This window comes from Doryrhamphus excisus, linkage group LG2 (assembly GCF_037039965.1).
Source record: "Doryrhamphus excisus strain RoL-2023G ecotype Guam linkage group LG2, RoL_Dexc_Guam_v1.1, whole genome shotgun sequence".
Lineage (NCBI taxonomy): Eukaryota > Metazoa > Chordata > Actinopteri > Syngnathiformes > Syngnathidae > Doryrhamphus > Doryrhamphus excisus.
In genome coordinates, this window is record NC_136358.1 from 13,807,691 (window position 1) to 13,834,729 (window position 27,039).

At 43.0% G+C, this 27,039-nt stretch overlaps 1 protein-coding gene across 2 annotated transcripts; it reads right to left on the minus strand.

Moving 5' to 3' along the window:
- Window positions 1-39: 39 nt before the first annotated feature.
- On the minus strand, window positions 40-26,845 carry plxnc1 (plexin C1). Of its 2 annotated transcripts, none has more exons than XM_058077738.2 (32): window positions 26,705-26,845; window positions 20,731-21,818; window positions 20,468-20,590; window positions 17,742-17,876; window positions 17,573-17,673; window positions 17,398-17,503; window positions 16,899-17,064; window positions 16,718-16,820; window positions 16,308-16,383; window positions 14,418-14,459; window positions 14,208-14,341; window positions 13,870-14,049; window positions 8,352-8,460; window positions 6,899-7,078; window positions 6,642-6,809; window positions 6,478-6,574; window positions 6,281-6,382; window positions 5,984-6,087; window positions 5,549-5,590; window positions 5,360-5,472; window positions 5,091-5,289; window positions 4,330-4,476; window positions 3,238-3,406; window positions 3,075-3,175; window positions 1,954-2,023; window positions 1,798-1,832; window positions 1,625-1,720; window positions 1,396-1,559; window positions 1,183-1,330; window positions 903-1,043; window positions 755-829; window positions 40-595 (listed from the first exon to the last, which is right to left on the minus strand). In XM_058077738.2, exons 2-32 carry the CDS (start codon window positions 21,754-21,756, stop codon window positions 491-493), a joined length of 4,557 nt encoding a protein of 1,518 aa, XP_057933721.2. In that variant the 5' UTR covers window positions 21,757-21,818; window positions 26,705-26,845; the 3' UTR covers window positions 40-490. The 2 variants fall into 2 exon arrangements, with proteins under 2 accessions (XP_057933721.2, XP_057933719.2); XM_058077736.2 differs by having other exon boundaries at window positions 5,360-5,484.
- Window positions 26,846-27,039: the final 194 nt, after the last annotated feature.

Sequence of the window (27,039 nt, forward strand, 5' to 3'; positions counted from 1 at the left end):
CTGAGTGCTTATTCTTCCAGCACATCCATATAAGACCGACGTGCTGAGTTACCTCGGCGAGAACTGGCTTGAACCTCTAAGAGTATTGGTAGCCTTACACCTGAGTTGTCCTTGTCACTAGACCATCACTTCCACAGCTTAGTATACACGTATGCTTAGTATAAAAATGCACCAATTTTATAAGATCATCTTTACAGCACACCTCTACCCAGGGAAACAAAACAATAATAATATACTAGCTAAATGTAATAAAGACGCTATCTTAAGAATACAAACAATGTATCTTTCTCTCCCTCTCCCTCCAAAAGTCTGTTTCTATGTTAATATGTTCGGTACTTGAATTCTCTGCTTTGCCAGATACTGTGGAAGTAAAAACAGCAAGACCATTAAACTATAAAAATCTAATATTTATCGTTGCATTGCAATGTATTGTGTAGCTTTAATTTAACAAGATGTTTATAAATATGCTAAAACGTTGTGCTTGTTTGTGTCAGCCCCAGGAGCAGCTCTTCAGTCCATCAAACATCTTCTTGACTTGGTGTAATTCCTCCTTCAGCTCAGCGGGGGCGCCATTGAGCTCCAGTTTTTCTATGATCTGGTGTCAGGAAGGCATGAGTTCACAAATGTCACAATCTTTGATATATGTTTTCTGTAGCAGAGAGATAAACGGTGCAGAATGTTGCGATCTGATAGACAAATCCGTGGTTTCTGGTGTGATGAGACACTGATTGCATGAGATGAGAAATAAACAGACCTCTGAGAAGTATCTGTGAATAATCTTGTAGAGCTCCTTGAGGGCTGCAGCTTCATTGAATTCGTTTTCATGCTTCTGAAACAAACATTCCAACGTCTTCACTTTAAGTGGTGAAAACAATAGAAGATACTGACTGTTAAAACGCCACCTTTGACTCCTCGAGCAGGAAGCTGTGGAAGTCGGCGTGTGTGATTGGTGGCTGCTCTCGGATCTGCCGGTAGTATGCCTTGACTTCCTGCTTAAACTTTGGAATGTCTTTGGCGTACAGCAGCTTGTTGGTGGGTGCGTGCTGCACGAAAAGAAAGTGTAAAAAAGATTATAGAAGGTCTACTAAAGCAAATAGGTTTATATTGTCAGACATTTTCCTTAATACTTTCTCATGCACTCCAAATCATTAACTTATACAAAAATGAAGTTTGTCACGTTACCTTCCCCAGCTGTATCTCGCTGAGGGAGAATGAGTCCATGAAGGCCTGAGCGATGACGGACAAGCAGCCGTCCAAGTGTGGACTTTTGTCCATGTCGAACACGAATTGGGGATTTTTCAGAATGTTCACCCAAAAGCGCAGAGGCAAACTGCAATCGAAGCAAAGTGCACTCGTTGAACGGCCCGCCCCCAATAATAAAAGCATCATCCACACCTGTTGGTCTTCCAGATGTGCAGCACATCTGGATCAGGGATCTTCATGTTGTCGGCTTGAGAGTCCAGGAAGTCAAAGAAGTATTTGACAGCCTGTGGCGCCCTGCAGTGAGGCATCCCCCACACAGACCGGAACAGGTTCTCTACAAACGAATGCACTGCCACCTTTAGAGACAGACACATGTACGTGTTACTTCCTGTTTACCTGGACTATTGTGTTGCTGTGGTACCTTTGTTGAGAGCAGCTTAGTGAGGTGCACTTCCTTCAGTTTTAACTTCTTCCTCTCTGGGCTCTTCGTTTGGTCCTCATCCACTTCAGGATCAATCTGCGGGACAAAACAAAAGCTAAACTTGTCATGTCATCACAAAAAGGTGATGATGCACTTCACAAGCAGCCTCTCACCAAATGGAAATATTTCCCTGAGAAGTCCTGATCATCTGGAAGGAACAAGAGAACAATTGAGGTCCATTTTAGGCTAACTTTTTGCATTTGGAGATGTTTTGGTGACACTGAAAAGGTGGTTTGTCACGCAGATGAAGATATTTCCCCTCAGCTTACCTTTCAGACTCGGCTGGGGGCTGTGAGAAGGTGGCTTTGAAAGCACTTTGATTGTGGCTCCATCTGGAACCTGCAGGAAATACATTTTTACATTTCAGATGTTGATTTCTGCAAAAATGTTAAGAGGTTAGCCTTTGGTTTTTTGTTTTTTCCAGCTTGCTTCAACTGCACTTTTCTGTGGTGGAATGGAATGGAAACCACCACCATGCTCATGGGGTTCCCAGCAGCATCCAAAAAAATGCTGGAAATTTATTTTTTTCAGAAGTTGATTTTTCGCAAAAATGGTAAGGGGGTTAGCCTTTTGTTTTATAATTTTTTTAAACTTGCTTCTAATGCACGTTTCTGGTGAAAAAAAACATGGAAAACCACACACACACACAACAGGGGCCCGAGAAGCATCCAAAGCATAAAATGCCAGAGTTTGAGGGTGGTGATTTTTGACAAAAAACGTAAAGGGTTATAATTGACATACATGATTTTAAAATGCCAAAGTTTGAAGGGGGTCATTCATTCATTTTCTACTGCTTTTTCCTCACGAGGGTCGCGGGGGTGCTGGAGCCTATCCCAGCTGTGAGGGCGGTCATTTTTGACAAAAAACATAAGGTATGTTTTTTTGTTTTTTTTTTTTCAACTTTCTTCTAATGCACTTTTTCGGTCAAAAAACGGGGGGAACCTCAAACACACTCAAAGGAGGCCCGAGAAGCATCCAAAAATGGCATAAAATGCCAGAGTTTGAGGGCGGTGATTTTTGCTAAAAAACGTAAAGGGTTAGTATGTCGGTTTTTTTGTTTTTTTAAACTTGCTTCTAATGCATTTTTCTGGTCAAAAAAACTGGGGAAGCCTCACAAACACTCAACAGGGGCCCCACAAGCATCCAAAAATGGCATATGGGGGTGATTTTTGACAAAAAAATGTAAGGGGTATGTCAGTTTTTTTTTGTTTTTTTTCAACTTGCTTCTAATGTACCTTTCTGGTGAAAAACACAGGGGAAACCTCACACGCACTCAACAGGGGCCTGAGAAGTATCCAAAAATGGCATAAAATGACAAGACAAAAAAAAAAAAACAACCCCCGCGCTGCGCTTTGTGGCAACAATAATAAGAATGATTGTAAATTGCTACCTTGTAGTGCTTGAGTGTGTTGAGCATGGTCACCTCCCCGATAACCTGGGAGCTTGAATCCACCTCTTCAAGAGCAATGAAAGATCCATCCGTGTCTAACTCTGCAATGAGAAATATGACCTACTTTTTGTACAGATGTCACATGGCGTGCTGCATCCCTTACCAAGATAAACACTCCTTTGAGGGCTGCTGTAAGGGAAACCAAACTTGGCCTTAAAGGTGGTTAGGATTTTCTCCTTGACCTGCTCCACTGTGTCACAGCTGAGGGCGATGACTTCCAGAGGCTCGCTGACGCCCCCGTCACTGCCCACCGCAAACAACACCTTCAGCCTCTGCAAACAACACAAGCAAAAAAAAGTTTGGTGTTTTTCATGTGTCATGTCATGTCATGTCATGTGCAATGCAGCAGTTTGGAGCCACTTGACAAATCAGTCAATCTTGTTGTCGCTGTGGAGACTTGTGGTTAAGGTGGAACCTGTGTTGGGTGGTAGTCAGCAAACTGATCTGTTTCCTTAGATTAGATTACGCCGTTGAGGCTGCACTGCACAGCATAACAGAACTCAATAAGGATGACCTGTACAGATATGAAGCAACTTTATCATTTTAATTGTGCACAGTTTCCTATGCTTTGCTCACTTTTTTACCTACAAAGGAAGCTCAACTATATGAGCTGGGATGCACACAGATGCTGTTTTGGCTCTTCTTCTATATATCATGCTTGGCTATTATTTGCTCTGTCTTTGGGTAAATTCATTCATTCATTTATTTTCTACCGCTTTTCCTCACAAAGGGGTGCTGGAGCCTATCCCAGCTGTCTTTGGGCGTGAGGCGGGGTACACCCTGGACTGGTCGCCAGCCAATCACAGGGCACATATAGACAAACAACCATTCACACTCACATTCATACTTATGGACAATTTGGAGTCGCCAATTAACCTAGCATGTTTTTGGAATGTGGGAGGAAACCGGAGTACCCGGAGAAAACCCACGCATGCACGGGGAGAACATGCAAACTCCACACAGAGATGGCCGAGGGTGGAATGGAACCCTGGTCTCCTAGCTGTGAGGTCTGCGCGCTAACCACTAGACCGCCGTGCCCTTTGAGTAAATTATGAACATTACTATATTATTAGTATTGTAAAGTGCAATTGCTGTTCTTCAGCATATACGTATTTATGAGTAAATTCCTAAGCATTATTCCCAAGCCAAGACGGAGTCATTGGTGGAGATGGTTGAGATTATGCTGTGATTGTACCAATGAGCTGAAGTCCTGAGCCTGCCACAGCAGCCAGTCCTCACTGAGCGTGTACAACGCTTTGTCCGTCACACAGTCCACCGGTCCTCTGGCGATCTGCTGCGTTAGGGCGCTCACCAGCAGGAACAAGTGCTGACCAACACTCTCCTGTGCAAAGACACCAGCAAGGACGTGTCAAACGGAGAAGTGACGCAGCTCGCAAAAAGAGGAACTGAAGAAGTGGCACAACCTTGGGCTGGTTCTATCTAGACTGAAAACTGAAGTGTGAAATGGGCGGTTAACTGAAACAACACACTTCCTTACTTGTGTGTAAGAAATGTCACTCAATGTCACTGGTGCGCACACATACATATAAATTGTTATTTTGGTGTAAAACAAGTATTTTGTGTTATGTTACAGTGTAGTTACGCTTCAGATGTATCTTTCCACAAAAAGATCTTTTTCTCCCGTTAACTTTATCCCCTTACAAAGGACATGAAGAGTACAGAATGTTTGGTATGTTTAACCAATCTGAGAAACAGAGTGTAATGACTTTGTAAGATCATAATGAATGATAATAATAATAATAAGTTCAGTTCTATTTTCAAAAAAACTAAACAAATGTATGTTTAGTTGTACCAGGAATTCAAATGAACAAAAAAAATGAAAAAACAGATTTCTAATATAAAAATACATACAGTATGTCCTATTTTATGTATGTCCTTAAAACCTACCACCATCATAAAAAAAATGTAGACCAAAATGACAAAAGAGCGACACACCCTCAAGAAGCCATAGAGACAGATGGACATCCAGTTGGTCAGTAGTTTCTCCACTGTGCACTCGGTGCGCCGCAACAGCATCTTGGGCTGAGCGTTGTTATTTTTCTGCATCAAATCTTTCAGCAGCACCTCCATCACTCCTGTCAGATACGACAAGTTGCTGTGGAGCGCCACGGTCAGCAGGGACGCCAATGCACACCTGGAGCAACGGGAATAAAGAAGAGGAGTGGATAGGAGTGTTTGAGCCCAGCAAAGATGAGAATACTAACTTGTCTTTAATGGTGAAAGTCTTCTGCTCCTCCACAGCGTGGACCATGGACCGAAGGAAGTGTGGGTCCCGGATCAGCTTGGACAAGCCCTGGCAACACTCGTCCAGATGTACCTTCACAGAGACCTGATCCGCAGTCAGAGTCACAGTGCAGACATCATGTACGTCAATCGTCAGCGTCCATCCTTACCTGACCCACGTCTGCTAAACACGCCGCCATCAAAGCTTCATTCTAAAATTACAAAACCCAAAAAACATGACTGTAAATTATATACATATTTATAATTTTAAATTAAATAAATTTATAATTATATACATATTTATATTATATAAATTTATAATTTGCATCAAAACTGGGTTGACCATGGAGTCTGGTCTGGATTAAAGTAAAGCTTGTTTGTTTCATGAATTATTGCATGATAAAATGCTGTCTGTGTTGCATATGTTGATGATTTTTCAGATTTGACAAAAAGCTTCGAAAATAGCATTAAAATGACAGCCAACAACCATGCAGAAATTACAAATGCATAAGAGAAAGTGTGTCAGAAGCTGCTCCGCTCTCAGTGTGTATATTATGAGGTATTTTTTTTATTTTTATGTTTTTTTTTTATATATTGCTGTTTACCTCAGGAAAAAGGATTCTGGATGCAAAATGCTTGTAGTCAAGGAAAGGAATCGTGCCAACATTTTCCATCAGGTCAGCCTTTTCGGTCTGCAGATCTACAAAACCTGTTGAATGAGTGACAGTTGAGTATGTGCATGCATCCAGTGCCAGTGTTGGACTGCCACTATTATGTATTATGTAAGTACTAGGCAAGTGTGTAGCTGTCAGGTAGTGTAATGCAGACACCTTTATAAGAATGTTTGATAATACTTACAAGAATACATCGTATATAGTTAAAAATGTAACAGTGTGACACACCTTGTCTGATATCATTGCGGATGTCAAGCTCCAGATTTTCCATCCGTTTATTCATCTTCACAGTGAGCTGCCGCTGCTGGCGTCGGTAAACCATCACCACGACTGACAGACCGAAAAAAAAGTCAAGTCCACCCTCAAATATACTGTATAGACTATTAATACTTTAATACTAAATAATTTACTTTGGCACCACTAACCAAGTATAATGCACGGTATGAGCAAAAGGACGAGCAGCATCAGAGTTAGCAGATGTGACGTATTCTGCAGCGTTACTGTTTTATCTCCGTATATGACCTGTGTGGAAAACACGCACACTGCTCATGTGACTCGTACTGGTGTGTTTTCTACCCGATAGACCTACCTTCAGTTGCTTAAACTTAGCGTCAGGTGCGCTTTGAATTTCACAGATGAAAAAGTCAGTTTGGTTGCTGGTTTCTTTGTTCTTCATGATGCAGGGGTAGTCTTTTCCCTCATACACGCCCAATGCTGACACATCTTCTATGCTCATCTCCAGGTTATCTGACATTTTCTGGAAGGTGAAATGTTTACATACAAATGTGTACTTTTTATTGGTGTACGTATGTGGTGTGCGTGTGTACTTTGAAAAGTGAGTGGTACCTGTATAGTGAAGCGGACACCATCGCCAGTCCTTCTGGAAGTGAAGCTTGTAAACTGAGGGTCTGGATAGAAGGTGATGGACTGGGAGCATTGCAACGACTCATTGGCAACTTTTAACGATAGAAAACTGGTAAAACCCCTCTGAGTGCTTTGAGCTGCAGGAGTATGGTAAGTGAGACTCTGAAATTCAAACATAAACACATCAGTAAGATACTAATGTACAGGCCATATATGATTTGTGTAAGATGCTGTCGCTTTAACTGGCATTTTCACAGCAGCAGGAAGAATAAGTGCATGAATTTCATGCTGAATTGCATACTGATTTTTGGCTTGAGCCCTTCACATTCCGGATGCCCTTCCTCACGAATACCGATGGTGCTTACGAGTGGAGATTCAAACCCGAGTCGTCCACTCCAAAGTCCATAACGCTAACCACTACACCACGGCGGCCTCAATTGCAAGAATTTCACTATAGTTATGAAATAAAATCTACATTTAAGTTGCTGAGGTAAATACAAATTGCGTATATACAATGTGTATACTGTAGGTGTATGTCTAGGCTGCTGTTAGCACTGAAGTAAGTCATCTTGTGACACAAATGCTAGTCTCCTTTTAAAGGTCTTCTAGTCATGTGACTTTGTAGCTGTATTACCAAGGCTGCGTTAAAGGGGACTTATTATGGTCATTTTTCATCACTTTGTATTGGGTTGTGGACTCCTATACATCAGCTACACGAGATAACCAGCACAAAAAGATTTCTAGTTCTTCCAGAATCTGTACCTATTCGGCTGTATTTTAGCGTTAGCTTTCCATTGCAGGACTCCCAGTGTGTAAAAATATATTATGTATTTGTATTATGTACAGCATTTATGGACAACTCATGAAAGTTACTGCTGTTAGTTAGGAGTTTGTTTTTTTCATGTGGTTTTCTTTTTGTAGGAGACGTGTGCATGAGAGTGCTGTACATACGTTGCTGTACATTTTATATGTTGTGCACAAAGAAACTGACTCTGACTCTGCCCACGCACACACTTACCTCAGGACTGCACACTTCACTTTACCCATGCTCATTTGCACCATTGTTACATATACCTCATGTCTGTTCATTTTAATCTTACTTCACCCATGCTAATTTGCACCACTGTTCATACCTTATGTCTGTTTACACTGCTCACACTGTTAATTATTTAATTTAGTTTAGTTGTTGGAAATGTATTACTATTACTTCCTGCACCGGGGGTCGAGAGGACTGAAATTTCATGTATGCTGTATGTTGAGCATGTATAGCATATTTGACAATAAAGTTGACTTTGAAAAATAAACGCCTCCTCCGGTTGGTGAAAGAATTGCAGCCTTCCACCTCGTCATTCACAGCAAACAACACAACGCAGAGCTTAATTTTAGCCAGTGTCAGCAAAGATGTGTCTACATGCGTTCCTGTGTGCTGTCTCACTTGAGAGCTTCTGTTTATGAAGAGGCTGACTTCCTGCTGGGTGTGACTGTGCAAGATAGCGTCCACAACCTCGAGGTTGGATCCTGTGAGGGTGATTTTTCTTTTTCCACTACAAAATACAGAACAGCATCAAATGAATAACAACAACTCATTTGTGGCTCCACAAATGAACAGACGGGTGTGCAACAATGATGGCAGTCAATTTCATGGAATTGAGCACATTATGTTCCGTCTTAAAGGATTCAGTACTAAAATCGGTAGTAACATAGCTGACCATTTGGTCTTGGGAATTATAACTTTTCAGAGTCTTGCAAAATTGGCAAAAACAAAAAATTATAATAAAACAGTACTGCCTACCAACATGCGGGCCACATTTGGCGGGCCGTGTGTTTGACAAGATTCAAGATGGCGCCGGTGTGTCTGGCTCGCCGTCCCGGTCAGCTCACTTTCGCTTTTTTTGTTTTTTTAATTATACTAAGGACCATAGACTCTCTGCTGGTGTATAACCGCCAAGAATTACTGAAAATCCAGCACATTGTTGCAGTATGTGTGAAACAAGAACACTGGGGGTCACACAAACCGCGTCCCTCATACCTGTCCGATGTACCAAACTTTCTGCTGCGGGCAGAGCCGTCGCTTCCCAGGAAACGTAGACGCCGCCGGGGGACACGGGGTGGGAGACTCGTGAAACTCAAAGCTTGGCTGGCATTCTCTCCCGAGGTGGCACGGTCCCCACAGAATATTCCGAGCGAGTATAATGATTGTTTTCGCCGCTTCCTCTCTCGGCGTTTTCTCGCTTTCGTTGGGGCATGGCTGGTGCCGATCGTTGGGCAACACGACGAATGTCGTGCACTGCGTACTCGCCGTCCTCATTGGGCCGCTGCCGGCGTTAGCCTCGGCAACCTTCGGCCGCTAAACCGTGCAGTTTCAGCGGCACTTAGGTTCCCAACGAAATGTGCACTGGTGAATGCGCGGTCAGTTCCAAGCAAGACGTTTATCCTCCAGGACCTCTTCAAATCGCACGGTTTGGATTTATTATTCATCACGGAGACCTGGATTAATGCCGGTGAGTCCGCTGCCTTCTCTGAGCTGGTGCCTCCTGATTGTACCTTCATCAACACGCCAAGAACCACTGGCCGTGGAGGAGGTATTGCTATTATTTTAAAAGCGTCTTTGCGCCATAAGCCACTGTCAGTGGTGTCTTTCGGCTCATTTGAGGTGAGCTGCTTCAACTTCATCAACATGAGCGGGTGCTTTGCGCTGTCATTTATAGACCACCCAAGCACAACAAGGATTTTATTCAGGACTTTTCTGACTTTGTCGCTGCAATGCTGGTAGAGTATGACAGAATTTTAATTGTGGGTGATTTTAATATTCATGTCTGCTGCCCTTCTACGCTTATGGCGAAAGACTTTTTAGAATTGATGGAAGCTTTTAATTTGACACAAAGTGTAACAGGAGCTACACAAATACATGGACACACTTTAGACCTCGTTTTGTCTTATGGTCTTACTGTTCATAACGTCTCTGTAGGTGATGCGGTGTTCTCGGACCACAGTCCGGTTAGGTTTGACTTAGACGCACACTGTAACACCAGCCTGCATGCTCCCGTTCGCTTTGGTCGCTTTATCAAGCCTGACGCGGCCTCGGCCTTTGCCACTCTGTTCTCCACTGCGTCTGAGGCTTTTATGACCTCCGACGCTGCGCTGGACACCGAGCAGTTGATGAACTGCTTTACTTCTACCTGTGCGACTGTCTTGGACAGTTTAGCCCCCCTGAAAGCCATGCGCCCCAAAACTAAACAGGAAGAGTGGCTCAACGATGTCACTCGAGCAGCCCGGCGTGAATGCCGAAAAGCAGAGCGCAGGTGGAAGAAGGACGGTCTACAGGTCTCCTATCAAATCCTCAAGGACAGTTGGAGGCATTATCAGAATGTGGTGAAGATTGAGAAAACAAAATACCTCTCAGACTTGATATCAGACAATATTAACAACCCACGTGTTCTTTTTAAAACTATTGACTCTGTTTTAAATCCCAGTCCATCCACTATACTTGAACAATCTTATAAAACGTGTGAAAACTTTTTGCAGTTTTTTAAGGACAAGGTTGCATCTGTACGAAGTAATATATCACCCCCCTCTTTTAATATGCCCACATTGACACAGTGCTCTAAAGGTTTTTATCAGTTTGAACCGGTGTCACTGGCTTTTATCACGGACATGGTAAAGGGTCTTAAGCCTTCTTCTTCCCCCATCGACCCAGTCCCACCTCGCTTTTTTAGGGAGGTGTGGCCAACCGTGGGTCCTTCTGTGTGTGCCATTATCAACAGTAGCCTGGCCTCTGGTACCGTGCCATCTTTCTGTAAAAAGGCTACTGTTGAACCTTTGTTGAAAAAAACTAGTCTGGATCCTTCAATTTTATCAAATTATCGGCCAATCTCTAAACTGCCTTGCACAGATGCAACCTTTTTTAGATGAGAATGGGATTTTAGACACTTTCCAGTCAGGTTACAGGGCCTTTCATAGCACTGAGTCTGCACTTTTAAAGGTTTTTAACGACCTATTTTTAATAACTGACTCTGTTGGTTCAGCCATTTTAGTGCTTTTAGACCTGACTGCTGCTTTTGACACAGTGGACCATACCATTCTTTTATCTCGCCTGGAGAACTGTGTGGGTGTCAGGGGGTCTGCTTTTGAGTGGTTTAGGTCGTACCTGTCAGGGAGATGCCTTGCCGTGGGACTTGGGGGATCTTACTCCTCCACTGCTCCGCTTGACTGTGGAGTTCCATAAGGATCAATTCTTGGGCCCATTTTATTTGCCCTCTACCTGGTCCCACTTGGCGCAGTACTTAGAAAGCATGGCATCTCCTATCACCTGTATGCGGACGACTGCCAGCTGTACTTGCCACTCGCAAAAAATGATCATGCCCCCCTGACACCCCTTCTTGAGTGCTTAAGGGATGTCAAGGCCTGGTTGGCCCACAACTTTTTAATGCTTAACGAAGAGAAGACCGAAGCTATCCTCCTCAACTATAAAGCCCCCCCTATAGACTTCGGCCCCCTCCAAAACAACATTCGTCCCTCAGCCACCAGCCTTGGCGTCATAATAGACAGTGATTTTAAACTCAACAAACAAATTAATGCAGTTATAAAATCCTGTTTTTATCATCTTCAGCTTTTATCTAAAATTAAATCTTTTTTATCTTTGCAACACTTTGAGCAAGTCATGCACGCTTTTATTTCATCACGTCTGGACTACTGTAATGCACTTTACTCTGGAATTAGCCAAAAGTCTCTCTCCCGCTTACAGTTAGTCCAGAACTCTGCGGCACGGCTTTTAACAGGAACCAAAAAGGGGGAGCACATCACCCCAATTCTGGCCTCCCTACATTGGTTGCCTGTTTGTTTTAGGATTGATTTTAAGATTTTATTGTTTGTTTTTAAGGCGTTGAATGGGCTGGCCCCCAAATACATCTCGGACCTCATCCAAGTTTACTCTCCAGCTCGGTCACTGAGGTCCGAGGGCCAGCTCCAACTTGTGGTGCCTAAGGCGAGACTTAAGACCAGGGGGGACCGAGCCTTTTCTGTGGTCGGCCCCAAACTATGGAACTCTCTGCCCTCCCAAGTAAAAAAGGCCCCCAACATCGAAAGCTTTAAGTCCCGTCTTAAAACCCACTTTTATTCTCTGGCTTTTAACTCGGAGTGAGTCGTATGGTCCTGTGTCTTTTAGTTCTTCGTTTTTATTGTAACTGGTTCTATTTTCATACTTTTATTGCTTTGTTTCTTGTTTTTAATATTTTAATATCTATTTTATTATTTTATTTCTTAAATGCTCTTTTAGTTTTGGATTATTACTTTTTATTTTTACTAGTCTGTGCAGCACTTTGGAAACTCTGTTTATAAAATGTGCTATATAAATAAAGTGGATTGGATTGGATTGGATTTATACTGTCATTTGTTCTATTGTGTGTCTGCATGCTTGTATGGCGCCTTGAAACTGAGGAGTGCAGAAGTATCACTTTCAGATGTTGCAACTGAAAAAGGGAACTTGTGATGGTGAAAGACATTTGACATAGGTGAATAGTATGACTCGCAAACCCGGAAACTGATGCATTTACAAGGCAAACGTGCAATCTATTTTGCTATCTTCAATTTATTTCGTTCCATTTTCCTATTTCTGTTTTCACACATGCTGTATGGCACTTCGACCGCCTTGACGTTATTCTTGTTACACTGAGAAACACATTATACCAGGGGTGACCAAAGTGTAACCTAAGGCAGGGCTCTACATTAAAAACCAAAATGACTTGCCCATGGGGAATCCTTAAGGTGAGAACTACTTGCCCGAACTTGCCCCATGTAAAATGAAAAGACTGCCATAATGATATCATGTAATTTTTTGTGGCATCACATGAGAATCTCAAATAAATAAAATAATAAAATAAATAATACTGTAGCGTTGCGTGTGTGTTGTATTCCGGGCTGTAGTTTCATGCATGGTCGCTGGGGGCAGTCATGTTCAGCTCGCGGTCTTGGAGCGGGCGTTTTGGGACCAAAGAAGAGGAACGAGAGGGAAAAAAGAAGTTCGGTTGCCGTGCCCCCAGCTAGTTAGTTAAGTCTGCAACAGGCCAGTAAGTAGTTTTTCATGCTGCCTTGGAAATAAAAACCATGCAACGATAGAGGTTCATCACTTTTTGCTGTTTCCTTCAGAATTAGACGATGTTGGCAGCGACGCTATGATGGGTGTTTTCGTAGTCAAACGATCGCTGATTGGTTGATCGCGAACAACGGGTGTGGGTAAAACGCGGACTGTGGATTACGGACCGCGGTCTAAATAAACGATTCTGATTGGTCCATTGCAAGGATTGCTTTGCAAATTACCACCGGAATTATGCAGTCCGTGTTTTACCAACACCCAACAAGAACCGCTTTAAAAAAAACTCTTGGCAGTATGGCATGCCAAAGTGCACTTGCCCGACGGGAATATCACTGATTAGATTTACTTGGCCGAATTTTGTTTTAACTTGCCCCGGGCCATCGGTACATCGTTATTGTCGAGCCCTGCCTAAGGGCATTTGTTGCCTGCGGTTCTTTTTTTATTGATCTACGGCACATTGTAGACATAACATTAAACCAAAATATAGAGGCACAATGTAAAAAGAAAAAGCTGAAATATTGATACTAATAATAATAATAATAATACAAAGCTGTGCAAGGATGCGCCTGCATCCTTTGATTTTTCCCTGCCTTACACCAACTTTGCTATCTTGCAGATGCTCCACATTGCGTGTTCATTTAAAAATGTTTGACATTTAAAATGATGAGAAAAATATTCTTTTAAATGTCAATAACTGTACATAATTATATTTCAGGAAAATGACAAAAAACACAGCTGAAGCCACAGAAACATTATCTACAGCACTTAAGCAGCAGGAATAATGTATTAAGCAAAGACTGCAGTCTGCCTGGTGAACACTCATACACACACACACACACACACACACACTAGCTACTCGTACCTGTTCCAGGTGCTGCTTGGTGTGACAGTGGTGCAGGATGGGGAGGACATGTAGGTGACTGTGCTGTTCCCGTGGCAACTACCATCTGGGAGGACAGAGCACAGACGGCCTGTTCCTTTGCCTTCATTGGCGGGAATGTGGAACATCAAGTTCATGCCCGTGTTGAACCACACTGGAGACCTGAGATGGGAACGTCATATGGTTTAGTAATTTGAATTCAGCTTTATATGTTTAAATATCTTGATGTGATTATGGTTCTTAATAGTCATTGTAGTCTGTGGATTTACAATAGGTTAACAAAACACAAGATTGACACAATGTAGTCCTGGAACACTCACTCCTGTGGTGTGCAGTCCATGTTGGTCTGGATCCTCACCCTGGTCACATGACTGAGGTTATAGCCTGACATAACAGCATTGTTGTGGCCGTAGAAAGACACAATGCTGGGAGTGATGGAGGAGATCTCTGGCTTCTAACCATAAAAAAGGCATAAAGTACAGTGTCTTCCACTGAAATATAGACAAATAATATTCAAACAGTTGACTTACCAAAAGGTTCATTCCTGACTGTACTGTTTTGCAAACACGTTCCTGTTGGAGGACATTTACCAATAAATCTCTCACTCTATGTACTGTACAGTGCATCCGGAAAGTATTCACAGCGCTTCACTTTTTCTACATTTTGTCATGTTACAGCCTCATTCCAAATTGTATTAAATTAATCTCTTACCTCAAAATTCTACACAAAATACTCCATTATGACAATGTGAAAATGTTTTTTTTTTACTTTTTTTGAATTTATTAAAAATAGAAAACAAAAAAATCACATTTACATAAGTATTCACAGCCTTTGCCATGAAGCTCAAAATTGAGCTCAGGTGCATCTTTTTTCCACTGATTATCCTTGAGATCTTTCTACAGCTTAATTGGAGTCCACCTGCAGTAAATTCAGTTGATTGGACATGATTTGGAAATATAATAACTGTCTATATAAGGTCCCACAGTTGACTGTGCATGTCAGAGCACAAACACCAAGCATGAAGTCAAAAGAACTGTCTGTAGACCTGCGAGACAGGATTGTCTTGAGGCACAAATCTGGGGAAGGATACAGAAAAAATTTCTGCTGCTTTGAAGGTCCCAATGAGCACAGTGGCCTCCATTATTCGTAAATGGAAGACGTTTGGAACCACCAGGACTCTTCCTAGAGCTGGCCGGCCTTCTAAACTGAGCGATCGGGGAAGAAGGGCCTTAGCCAGGGAGGTGACCAAGGCCCCGATGGTCACTCTGTCAGAGCTCCAGCGTTCCTCTGTGGAGAGAGGAGAGCCTTCCAGAAGGACAACCATCTCTGCAGCAATCCACCAATCAGGCCTGTATGGTAGAGTGGCCAGATGAAAGCCACTCCTTAGTAAAAGGAACATGGCAGCCCGTCTGGAATTTGCCAAAAAGCACCTGAATGACTCTCAGACCATGAGAAACAAAATTCTCTGGTCTGATGAGACAAAGATTGAACTCTTTGGTGTGAATGCCAGGCGCCATGTTTGGAGGAAACCAGGCACTGCTCATCACCAGGCCAATACCATCCCTACAGTGAAGCATGGTGGTGGCAGCATCATGCTGTGGGGATGTTTTTCAGCAGCAGGAACTGGCAGACTAGTCAGGATAGAAGGAAAATGAATGCAGCGATATATAGAGATATCCTGGATGAAAACCTGCTCCAGAGCGCACTTGACCTCAGTAGACTGGTCATGTACCTTGACCATATAGACAGTAGACATTAGCACACAGCCAAGATCTCAAAAGATTGGCTTCAGAACCACTCCGTGAATGTCCTGGAGTGGCCCAGCCAGAGTCCAGACTTGAATCCGATCGAACATCTCTGGAGAGATCTGAAAATGGCTGTGCACAGACGTCTCCCATCCAACCTGATGGAGCTTGAGACTTATTGCAAAGAAGAATGGGCAAAACTGCCTAAAGATAGGTGTGCTAAACTTGTGGGATCATATTCAAAAAGACTTGAGGCTGTAATTGCTGCCAAAGGTGGATCAACAAAGTATTAAGCAAAGGCTGTGAATACTTATGTAAATGTGATTTTTTTGTTTTCTATTTTTAATAAATTCAAAACATGTCAAAAAAACTTTTTTCACATTGTCATAATGGAGTATTTTGTGTAGAATTTTGAGGTAAGAGATTAATTTAATACAGTTTGGAATGAGGCTGTAACATGACAAAATGTAGAAAAAGTGAAGCGCTGTGAATACTTTCCGGATGCACTGTATATCTACTTTAGTAGACATAGCAACGGGGCAGCTAACAGCATCCATTCAGATTGATGAAAGGGCAAGGTTTGCAGATGGACACTTTCAATTGATTGTGATGTTTACAAGCATCTTTTTAACTGATGTTAGTTTATCGGTGACAAATGAAAATGTCCATCTTTACATTCATGACTCCCGCAGTAGCCCAGGAACAGCCGGTTTTACTCCACGCGCATCCAACCTCAATACATCGTTGGCACCTGACAACAAAACAAAAGATATTTTTAGTTGAGTCACATAAAATATAACATTAAATTCAGCATAAGCACAGTTTTTTTTAACATCGAACAATATTAGCAGTGAAATGCAGTTACGGAGCTCTTAATTGGCTCAAATAAACGGGAAAATAATCAAATTAAAGGAAAATAGACTATAAAATGCAAACGGTCATGTTATTAATTATCCACTATGAAAACATGGAAGTAACAGTATTTTAATCACACAAATTCAAGACAAATCTGCCCAATTTTATAAGTACATTCTTATATTAATGTGAATGACAATAAAGGGAGTCTATCTAACATTTGTTCTCACAGAGCAGTAGTGGGCGACCCCTTGATGTCAGAACACGCCATTATGTTTAATGTTTCAGAAAACCTCATCGACGCCAGTCTGATTTTCACAGCAACTCTCATTCCTGCAAATATAATGTGACACAGGGAGATAAAAAAATGCGCATATATACAGAACCACAACTATTTGTTAAGTCGTTGACCTCTGCTGGGTAGTGTGCCATTTGGAATGATGCAGTTGCATTCTGGGAACTTAGGGGGAAGGCCGACCCTGCTGCAAAGCTCGCCAGAACTTCCGGAGAAATGACAGGAAAAGATGGCGCTTGCATTTGGACCCACAGCCACGTTTGTGTGAACGTTTAGCTTGATCTGAGGAAGGCGGGGCGGAGTGTTATAACAGGCAAATGGACAACAGCCTACACTTGAGAGGAGAACAGAGACATTAACAACACTAGATTAGCTTTGTGAACCTCAGTGCTAACATTACAGTCACATTTTAACAGCAACATCATGCTAGATTAGCCTATCTGCTGAAGAAAAACAATGTCTGGAGCTGACTAAAGTATGTCAGAGCTGTGTTTTATGATGTGTAGTGAAGCCTGCTATTTTACATAGCTGCCCTTACATAGTGTGGGTATATATACATGAGGAGGGCTCAACGAGCTAGGATCGGGTCAATTGTCCATAATAGGGAACTCGTACCTGACCACCACTTAGCTTTTCAACACTGTAGGACATCATCTTTGGCTGGTAATCATCCACAATGGACAACCAGATGGAGTTTTGGCATTCATCCTTAAACGTGCAACTGACAAGAGAATATTCCATCATCGACACCATGTTTAGGAGTGAATGACGATGCCATGACGTGTCCTACCTGTTTTTGGTGCTGCACCACACACAGCTTGGATCCTGTGCGTACCAGCAGTCCCGCAGGGTTTTGTGTGTGTGGCACTTTGACACAAGCACACGCTGCACCTGCAACGCAGCAACTGTGAACAAAGTTCTTTGTGATATGCATATGTGCGTATTGGTTAAAAACATACCATGTTACCAAAGGCCACATACAGATGTTTATGATCCACTTCATCTAGATGCATTCTGGGAAACACTTTCCTGTCGTCATCAGTCCAGTAAAGCACTGTGGGACAAGTGGTGCCATGGTTTTTGTCCACGTTTAGCTGACAACAAGTAGCAAAGATGGAAGATGATTCATTATCACATGCCTGAAGTCTGGCAAGATACAAAAATGGCCAACTATAAATAAAAGCTCAGCCTCACAAAATGACATTCAGCGGAGGTGGAGTTGCGTTCGTTGTGTGTGAGACGGCTCTCAGAGATTACCAAGCTAATGACCACCTCCATTAGTGTTTGTGAAGAAGCCTGTGATCAACTGCTGGATATATTACTGTTAATGGGATGCTGCCTTGCCTTTTAGCCTGCTGACACCCAGCAATGCATTTTTGTTCTCTGTAAGTGACATCCTTATTTCAAATGCTAAGCACGCTACAAGAATAAAACCTGTTGTTCTCTGGTGAGGACATCCTGGGCTTTCAAGTGATATGTGCTTTGTTGGGGTTTGTGTAGTGAAACAGACGACCTGCCTTCTTGATGTGGCTGCCATAGCGACCAGTGGGCTTTTGGGCACTTATTCTGTTTTTAAATGTATAATTTGAGCATTTAACAAAAAGTTTGTTGGAGTTTCAGGTTTTTTTTGTAATTTTTTAAGAGGGAACACATTTCGAAATGTCCTCTGTGGTGGATAATTTTCATCGAAAATTACGACATGATTGATACATCTAATGCAGGGGTCGGGAACCTTTTTGGCGAAGAGAGCCATGAAGGCCAGATATTTTAAAATGTGTATCTGTGAGAGCCATATACATTTTTTTAAACATTGAATGCAATAAAATGTGTGCATTTTTATGTAAGACCAACAGTTTTAGATAATGGGCTCTAATTACGTAGACCAGGCACACTACCCCACGCCAATGGGGTGTGGCCAGCACACTTTCGTGAGCAGCGCAGTGTCTAATAATAAATCAAATACTTGTTGCCATTAATGCAACTTCTGCTGCTGCATAGTTTTGCACCGTACTCCGTAGACGTATTTCATTCTTTTGGCCATCTTCGTCAGAAGGCTTGGTTCTGCAGCTTTAGCTATTTGACTAAAGGAGGAAAGTTTACATTTACATGTTTTTTTGACATCTCAATGACCGAGGTAGACTACCGCATTACCCAGTAATAATCAAGTTTTGGTGTTTGACCTGGAAAATATCATCAGGAAAGATAGATATGGTTGGCCGTATTGCAGCAGAATATAGATGGACGAATTAAAATGCATAAGAAAATTGTTGATTTTGAATATTATTTTTAACAGTAATTTCTGTGATGGTTTACTTTAAAATGTTAGCAAAAATACATTTTTATTGTGGTAAGAAATGCTTGAGAGCCAGATACAGTCATCAAAAGAGCCCTACCTGGCTCCCGAGCCATAGGTTCCCTACCTCTGATCTAATGTAAACAAAAGCTGCTGCTTCTTGCAATATCATTCATTATATAACTAAAAAGGGGCTGCACGGTAATCGAGTGGTTAGCGCGCAGGCCTCACAGCTAGGAGACCCGAGTTCAATCCCACCCTCGGCCATCTCTGTGTGGAGTTTGCATGTTCTCCCCGTGCATGCGTGGGTTTTCTCCGGGTACTCCGGTTTCCTCCCAAATTCCAAAAACATGTTAGGTTAATTGGCGACTCCAAATTGTCCATAGGTATGAATGTGAGTGTGAATGGTTGTTTGTCTATATGTGCCCTGTGATTGGCTGGCGAGGGTGTACCCCGCCTCAAAGACTGGGATAGGCTCCAGCACCCCCTGTGACCCTTGTGAGGATAAGCGGTAGAGAATGAATGAATATAACTAAAAACTAGGGCTGTCAATGGATTAAAATATTTAATCATGATTAATCACACGGGGCTCTAATTTCACAAATTTGGCATGGGGGCGCACCAGGGGAGGTGTCCACATTTTCAGGCGCAGTGACAATTTCATGACCCTTGCTAGCTCCGACCAGGTCTGGTCTATTCTAGGCACAGGTGAAGCCCATCCTGCTCTTCAGTAAATTGGCTGAGCCCACAGAGTGCACACGTCACCAAAACCTTGCAGGCAGATTTTTCCGCGTGTCAGGCACATTTCAACACAACACCCAACATTTCAATGTAACCGACTGAATCAACATGTATTTGTTAGTCAGCTAATGATGGTGACTTGGCATAGTTTATTTACTAATATTCTTTTAAAACACTATTGGTAACTTATGCTAACCAGTGGTAGTTCCTATATTTAGGGTTTTGAAAAAAAGTTTAGGAGAAGAAGGACAGTACATTTAAGAAAGAGGAAGCGTGAGACATCGTGATGAAAGAACAAAACTTTCCTTAGACCCAGTACTACTTCATTTCTGTCCCTTAGTGACACTTTGTCCCTGCTTTACTTCCTACTTAATAGGCAAGCATGCAACATTATGACCATTTTTGTCTTAACAAAGAAGAACAGCAATAATTCAACTACAATCCCATGCAGGTAAAAAAAAAGTAACAAACAGAGAGCATTAGAAATGGTCCATCAATTAAGCAGGGCCACAGATTTGTGACAGGATCACTCATAGCACATGCTGACTATAAAATTGCTTTTGTTTGCATGGACAAACTTTCCACGGTTACTACAGGACGTTCAATTATTCCTGGTCCTGTGTAAATGAATGAAAAGGGAGTGAGACCCACCTTAATGAGCTGGCCATCCCCTGTTCCAATAAAGATGACCAGCCATGTGCCTTGTGCCACAGCCAGTACAGACATCATGGAGGTCTGCCTGAAGAGCACCTTCTTAGGCTGCAGCACTTTGGGCTGGGAAGTACAAACACTGACATTATACATGCAAATCCAACACACTCGTCACTATATCTGACCCATTAATGTACTAATGTACTGTCGCAGCCAAACTGTCACTGCAAAGCAATATTTGGTAACACAGGTGATAAACCAACCTGAGGGTGTTTCTCACTGCAGGAGACAGCGCTGCAGAAGTCTTGATCTTTATCTGCTGCTATGTTAAGATCAGGGGTGATATCAAACAGAACCAGCTCGGTGTTGGTCGGATCTCCATCCACACTGAACACACCAACCCAGAGTGAAGAATGAGCCCGGGCCAAGACCACCGAGGAGGCTACGAGTCTGCTGCTTTTCCTCCCAGGAATGATGAGGGATGCACCACGAAGCGACTTCATGGTATCAATTTTTTTTGCTTCGGCCTGGAGCCATATGAGGCGAACTTTGTTACTGCTGGCTTTGGAAGAAGGCACATTGGCAAAAAGATAGATGATAGAATCAATCTGAAATCCATCCACAAAATCTGCCTCCCTGTTGCTTTTAAAGAGTGGGTTGGAGCCATCACCAGCGAAGGAAAAGATGCCTCCTTGGTTACTTGCTTTTTTATCCTGGTTGTGACTGGTGTCATGGAGGTACACCGTCTCAGAAAAAGAGGGGCACATGCTCTGTGAGGTATGGTCTTTGCTTTGCTCGATGGCGGTCAGAATGTAAAAGCCTTTGCTGGCCACAGACACCAGGAAGGCCACAGATGCGCTGGTGTGCCTAGAAGGCCCCACCAGGATGTGCTCCCTGTAGAGCACCCTGGAGATGTTGGCCAAGGCCAGCAGCTCACAGTAGCCGCACTCATTGTCCGTCACACCGCAGCTGATGAGAGTTCCATTCACCACAAAAGGCAACAGTACGTTGACGCTGAAGGTTGCATTCCATTTATCCTTCTCTGTGACTCTGTAAAACTGTGCAGTATCACTTTTACCTCTAAGGACCCCTCTCTGGTTCACAGTCTGGACCAAACTCAAGTCGCGATTCAGCTGGTAAAGCCTCTCTGCTGCTGCTATGTAAACAGCATTAGGTGTGGAGACCAAGTGGCGGATGTTTCCTTCCACGGTGAAGTTAACACCTGCCGCTGAGCACCGACTTGCTTCCGACCAGAGAAGACTGATGAGAGCAGTCAGCAGCAGCAACATCCTCTTGGTAGTGGTAACCAGACGTTCTTATCGGGACAGCTTGCATGGCTCTCAGCCTGCTACTATGGAGTCATACATAAAAGTGCAGGGCACGCAACCACAGAGGAGAAGTGACTCTAATGGGAGGAGCTCACCATCTAACAGGCATTTGCTTGTTGACCTACCAACACCCAAGACTTGAGTATGCATAACTATAAAAAAGAAAAATAAATAGAAGGAAATGCCTGATATGATAAGGCAAATGAGGCTTGAACATATTTCATTTTCACACGTATGTATATTAAAAGCATAAAATCATTTTTTTTTTTGTCCCGTCCAGCCATTGGGGCAGATAGTATTGTTGATCTAAATGCCCTTACATGCTAGACAGATTTGCTCTGTGTCAGGAAAGGTGTTGGCTACAACTTCCCTGTACCATGAAATTTTATTTGCCGTTATTTGATGTTTTTGTTATGCCATTTGGAGCGACTGGACCGGAACAAGAAGAAGAACAGAAAAGAAGAGGAGAGAAGAGAAAGGTGGGGTGGGGGGGGGGCAGTAGAGGGAGAGACAAAAACAGCAGCAACAAGAATTCCCAAAACAACAACAGTGACAAACAGAACAGTTAAATGTCAATGATGGCTAAGGGTCACACTGGAGATGATATCAGTGAAATGAAACAGTCCAACTTACCAGTAGCAATAGTAACAATGAAGACATGACCCATGATAGTAAACACAATTGCAACCATACGGTTACAGTAATTAAAATCTCACTGCTTGACATCATTATTACTGTAATAATAGCATACAAATACTATATAAACATCAGGGATAAGATAGTAGATTGTATAGAGAAGCACCCATGTGCTGTGAGTGCCCATATGGAGGTGTGTTGTGTATGTGAATGCGAGTGTGTGAATGTGTAATTGTTACTGAGAATGACAAAAGGAGAGAGACTGCCTTCTACCACCCAGCAAACCCCGCCCCGTGCAGCCAGGTCAAGCCCCCACCCCCAGAGATCCTCCGGCCCCGTGGGTGTGGGCAAAGCCAGGGCCGACTCCCCAAGACCCGCCCCCAAAGCAACTCCCCGAAGAGACCAGCAAGAGGCCATGGAGGAGCAATCCCAACCGGCAACAGGGCGCCAGCAGGCCGGAGGAGAGCCGCACCCCCGAGACCAGCGGGAGACCATACCCCACTAGGGCAGAAGGGCATCGAAGGCCACACACCCGTGGGCACAGGGGCGCCCCCGCCGGCCGGAAGGGAGCCCGTCCACGGCCGGAGGCACCGCCTCCCGCCCCCCACACACCCCCAGGAAGCAGAACCAGGCCCGCCCCAGGCAACCCCAGGCCTGACCACCGACATAGGACCGCCCAGGCCAGGACAGAAGAGGCCCGGGCACACTGCCCATGGAGGACCGGGCGGTAGAGATGGAACGCCCTACGCCAGACCCCCGCAGAGCCCCCCCCCGTATATCTATATGGCCATATACCCACATACGCACCCACACACACATATACATATATATATATATAATTATAATAAAACTAATCATTATTTATCTAAGTATTTAAAACAATAAATAAATAAAATAAACTCAAACACATGCACACCCCATCCACTCAATACACACACATGCAAGCACATGCTGTGGACGTCCCCGGGTGGGGCGTCCGGGGCATCACAGGGCGGGGGACCCAGGGGTCCCAGATCCACAACCAGGCCCCGGCCAGGCCAGAGCACCCAGGGAAAACCCGGCCCACCCCCAGGGGTGAGGGAGGCCGCGGAGGAACCAGCGCCACCGGACGCACACAGGCCCCCCCCAGCAGCAGCAGGCGCCCACCACCCACAGGATGCGGCTCCCCGTCTACCCACCCCCCCGAGGGACGGCCTGCACCACCCCCGGGACGACCACCACCACCCCACCCACGCCCCATCCCCAGATCCGGACAGCCCCCCACCAACCACCACCAGAACCTCCAGGGGGTCAGCCCAGCAGGAAGGGACAGAGATACACGGCACCCACCCGCTCACCCCCCAGACGCCAGGGCAACCCGGCGACCAAGACCATGCCCCAAGCCAGAGGAACGAGACCGCCAGGGGCAGAGACAGGCACACTCAGCCCTTCGAGAATTACATTAAGAGATTAATTTAAGAGATTAATTATTGGAGTCCATATAGATTGAAATTCTGACAGTTGATCTTTGGATTCAGCAGACATTCTCTCAATTGCTATATGATCTAACAGAAGATTTTTGTAAAAGGCTATGTTCAGTTTTTTTGGGGATTTCCAATTGATAAGAATGGTTTTCTTGGCAATGCTTAACGCTGTGATGAGGAGTTGTGTGTGATTTGTTTCTACGTTGACTGCAGAAAGATCACCCAACAAGCATAATACAGGTGAGGAAGGAATAGAGGTCCCAAGTGCCAAAGAAAGGTCCTCGCACACTGCTTGCCAGAAATTACTAATGGGGGCACATGCCCACATGGAGTGTAAATAATCATCTACTACATGATCTGGGCAGTGTACACAGATGTTAGAGTCGGTTAGACCCATTTTAAACATTCTCTGCCCTGTGTAGTGTACTCTATGAATGGTTTTGAACTGAACCAACTGTAGGTTGGGATTTTTTATTAAACGGAACGAATTAAGGCATATTTGCTTCCAGAACTCAGGGTCACAGCTTGTAGATAAATCTAGGTTCCATTTGGAGACTGGAACCCCAACGGTGTTGTCACACTTTGACAAAAGAATGTACAACTTGGATAATGTTTGGGGAGCGGATATGTTTAAGAATTGGTCAATGGTGGGATAGCTTTCCCAAGATATGTTACGAAACCTAGCTCTAATTATGGATTTAATTTGTGAGTATTCAAGAAATGTATTCTGTCTTAACCCATACTGTGTAACAAGGTAAGTGAATGACACAAACTTTCCCCCCATTATGATATTTTCCAAGCAACTTACTCCTTTGTCATGCCATGTTGTAAAATCCAAGGTTTTTTTTTAAGCAATATATCAGGGTTATTCCAGATTGGAGTGTACTGGCAAGGATTGAGCGAGGACCTAGTTATTTTTAAAAATTCCCACCAAGATGTCAGAGTGGTTTTAATATTTATGCTTTTAAAACAATCGTGTTTCCTAAGGATTTGACTTATGAAAGGTAAGTTAAAGATGGGGATTTCTTGGCTAAATGATTGTTCAATGTCTAGCCATAACTGATCCAAGGGGTTAGGTTTTATCCATTTTAAGATATACTGTAGCCTATTTGCCGGGAAGTAATTGGAGAAATTTGGCAGTTCTAAGCCCCCACATTCTTTAGATTTTTGTAATGTTTTCAGGCTTATTCGTGCTGGCTTATTTTTCCAAAGAAATTTATTTATATATGAGTCTAATGGCTTAAACCAAGTTATAGATGGTTTGGTTGGGGTCATAGAGAACAGATAATTGATCCTTGGTAATATCATCATTTTCACAGTAGATACTCTGCCCATAAGAGAGATCGGCAAAGTTCTCCAACGTTCAAGATCATCCTCAATCGATTTCAACAGTGGGGTATAATTCAAGCTGATCAGGTCTGACAGATTGGAGGAAATGTTGATGCCCAAATACCTGATATTCCCTGAACGCAGTGGTATAGAGGGGGTGCTCTGGAAAACAAAATTAATGGGCAATACTATGGATTTAGACCAGTTAATAGAGTAGTCCGAGAAGGTGCTAAAGTTATTGATGAGTGTGATAGCTTGGTGAAGTGAGAAGTGTGAGTTTTTTAGGAAGAGTAACACATCATCAGCATAAAGGCTTATCTTATGATGAACATTTGTTGTGTGGATCCCTTTAATATTTCCATGTTGTCGAATTGCAGCTGCAAGAGGTTCAATGAAGATAGCAAACAATGAGGGGGAGAGTGGACAACCTTGCCTAGTACCTCTTTGTAAAGTGAATTCTGGAGAGATCAGATTATTGGTTCGAACGGAGGCCTTTGGGGTACTATATAATATTTGGATCCACGTTCTAAATGACTCTCCAAAGCCAAATTTCTGTAGGGTTGCAAAGAGAAATTTCCAGTTAACTCTGTCGAATGCCTTTTCAGCGTCTAGTGAGACGATTGTGGTTTCCAAATTATGGATGATAGAGTGATCAATCAAATTGGTTAAGCGGCGTACATTGCTAACTGAGTGTCTCCCCTTGATAAATCCTGATTGATCGGGATGTATTATATGAGGGGTAACTTTTTCCAGTCTTCTAGCTAATACTTTGCATATTATTTTAAGATCCGCATTAATAAGTGAAATTGGACGATAACTGGAAGGTAATGTTGGGTCCTGACCAGAATGTTTTATAAAATTCGGCAGGAAACCCGTCCGGTCCTGGTGCCTTGTTATTTGGCATTTCCTGTAGAGCATCATAAAGATCTGTTAGTGAAATGTTAGTGAAAGTCCAGGGTTGTCACCTGATTTTTTTCTAATTTTGGTAATTCTATGGTGCTAAGAAATGTTTCAATGTCTGGAACCGAAGGGTTAATCTGAGGTGTGTATAGTCTTTTATAAAAGTCCCTAAAGACTGAATTAATTTCCTCCGGAAGGTGAGTGATGTTACCTTCTGAGTTTCTAATGGAAAACTCAACAAAATCATTTTTAAACTCTTAATATTTCGTATCTATATTATACTAATATTGGAGTTAGATCAACTCAGAACGAAAGCAATGCCATAAAGCTGTCCATTTCTGACCTCTTGTGGCTCAAAATAGTACAACTGTAAAAAAAACATTACAACATAGTACTGTTGATGGGGAAAAGCTATCATGGGTTTACTATTGTACATTTTAACATATTTGATTATAGTAATGATTTGATATTGTACATATCTTGTGTTTATCATTCACTTTATTGTATGGTTACATATCTTAAATTAGTCTGAACGTGTATTAGCTGAAGTGTGTTGGCTCACGTGTCAGTTTGCAACTCACCTCTCCTATGGAGAACCATTACGTCTACCTATTTATTTATGTCCGTCTCCCTATTTATTTTTTCAGATATTGCGAGTATTCATTTAGATATCGTATTCACTGAGTTAATTTGGTAAACTTCAGTATTTAATGGAGTCCAGCTGCGAGACATCGGCCAAACACAAACAGTAAAGCTCCGCCTCTAAATGTGTATCACACAAGCTCATTGGAAGACAATTGACCAATCGGGGGGTCTGTAAGACGTCATGCCGTAATTACGATGACGCACATGATGCTGTATTACGACAGCAATCTATTCGGAGAGGTTTTAAATAAATCATTCCAAATGCTTTAAA

Excerpts from the sequence above, each read along its gene's own strand:
- plxnc1 (XM_058077736.2), bottom strand. The coding sequence starts at position 21,756 with ATGTTGCTGCTGCTGACTGCTCTCATCAGTCTTCTCTGGTCGGAAGCA. Across the intron at positions 16,821-16,898 it reads TGGCACACTACCCAGCAGAG|GAATGAGAGTTGCTGTGAAA; the intron begins GTCAACGACTTA and ends TTATATTTGCAG. Across the intron at positions 830-902 it reads TCCTGCTCGAGGAGTCAAAG|AAGCATGAAAACGAATTCAA; the intron begins GTGGCGTTTTAA and ends TGTTTGTTTCAG.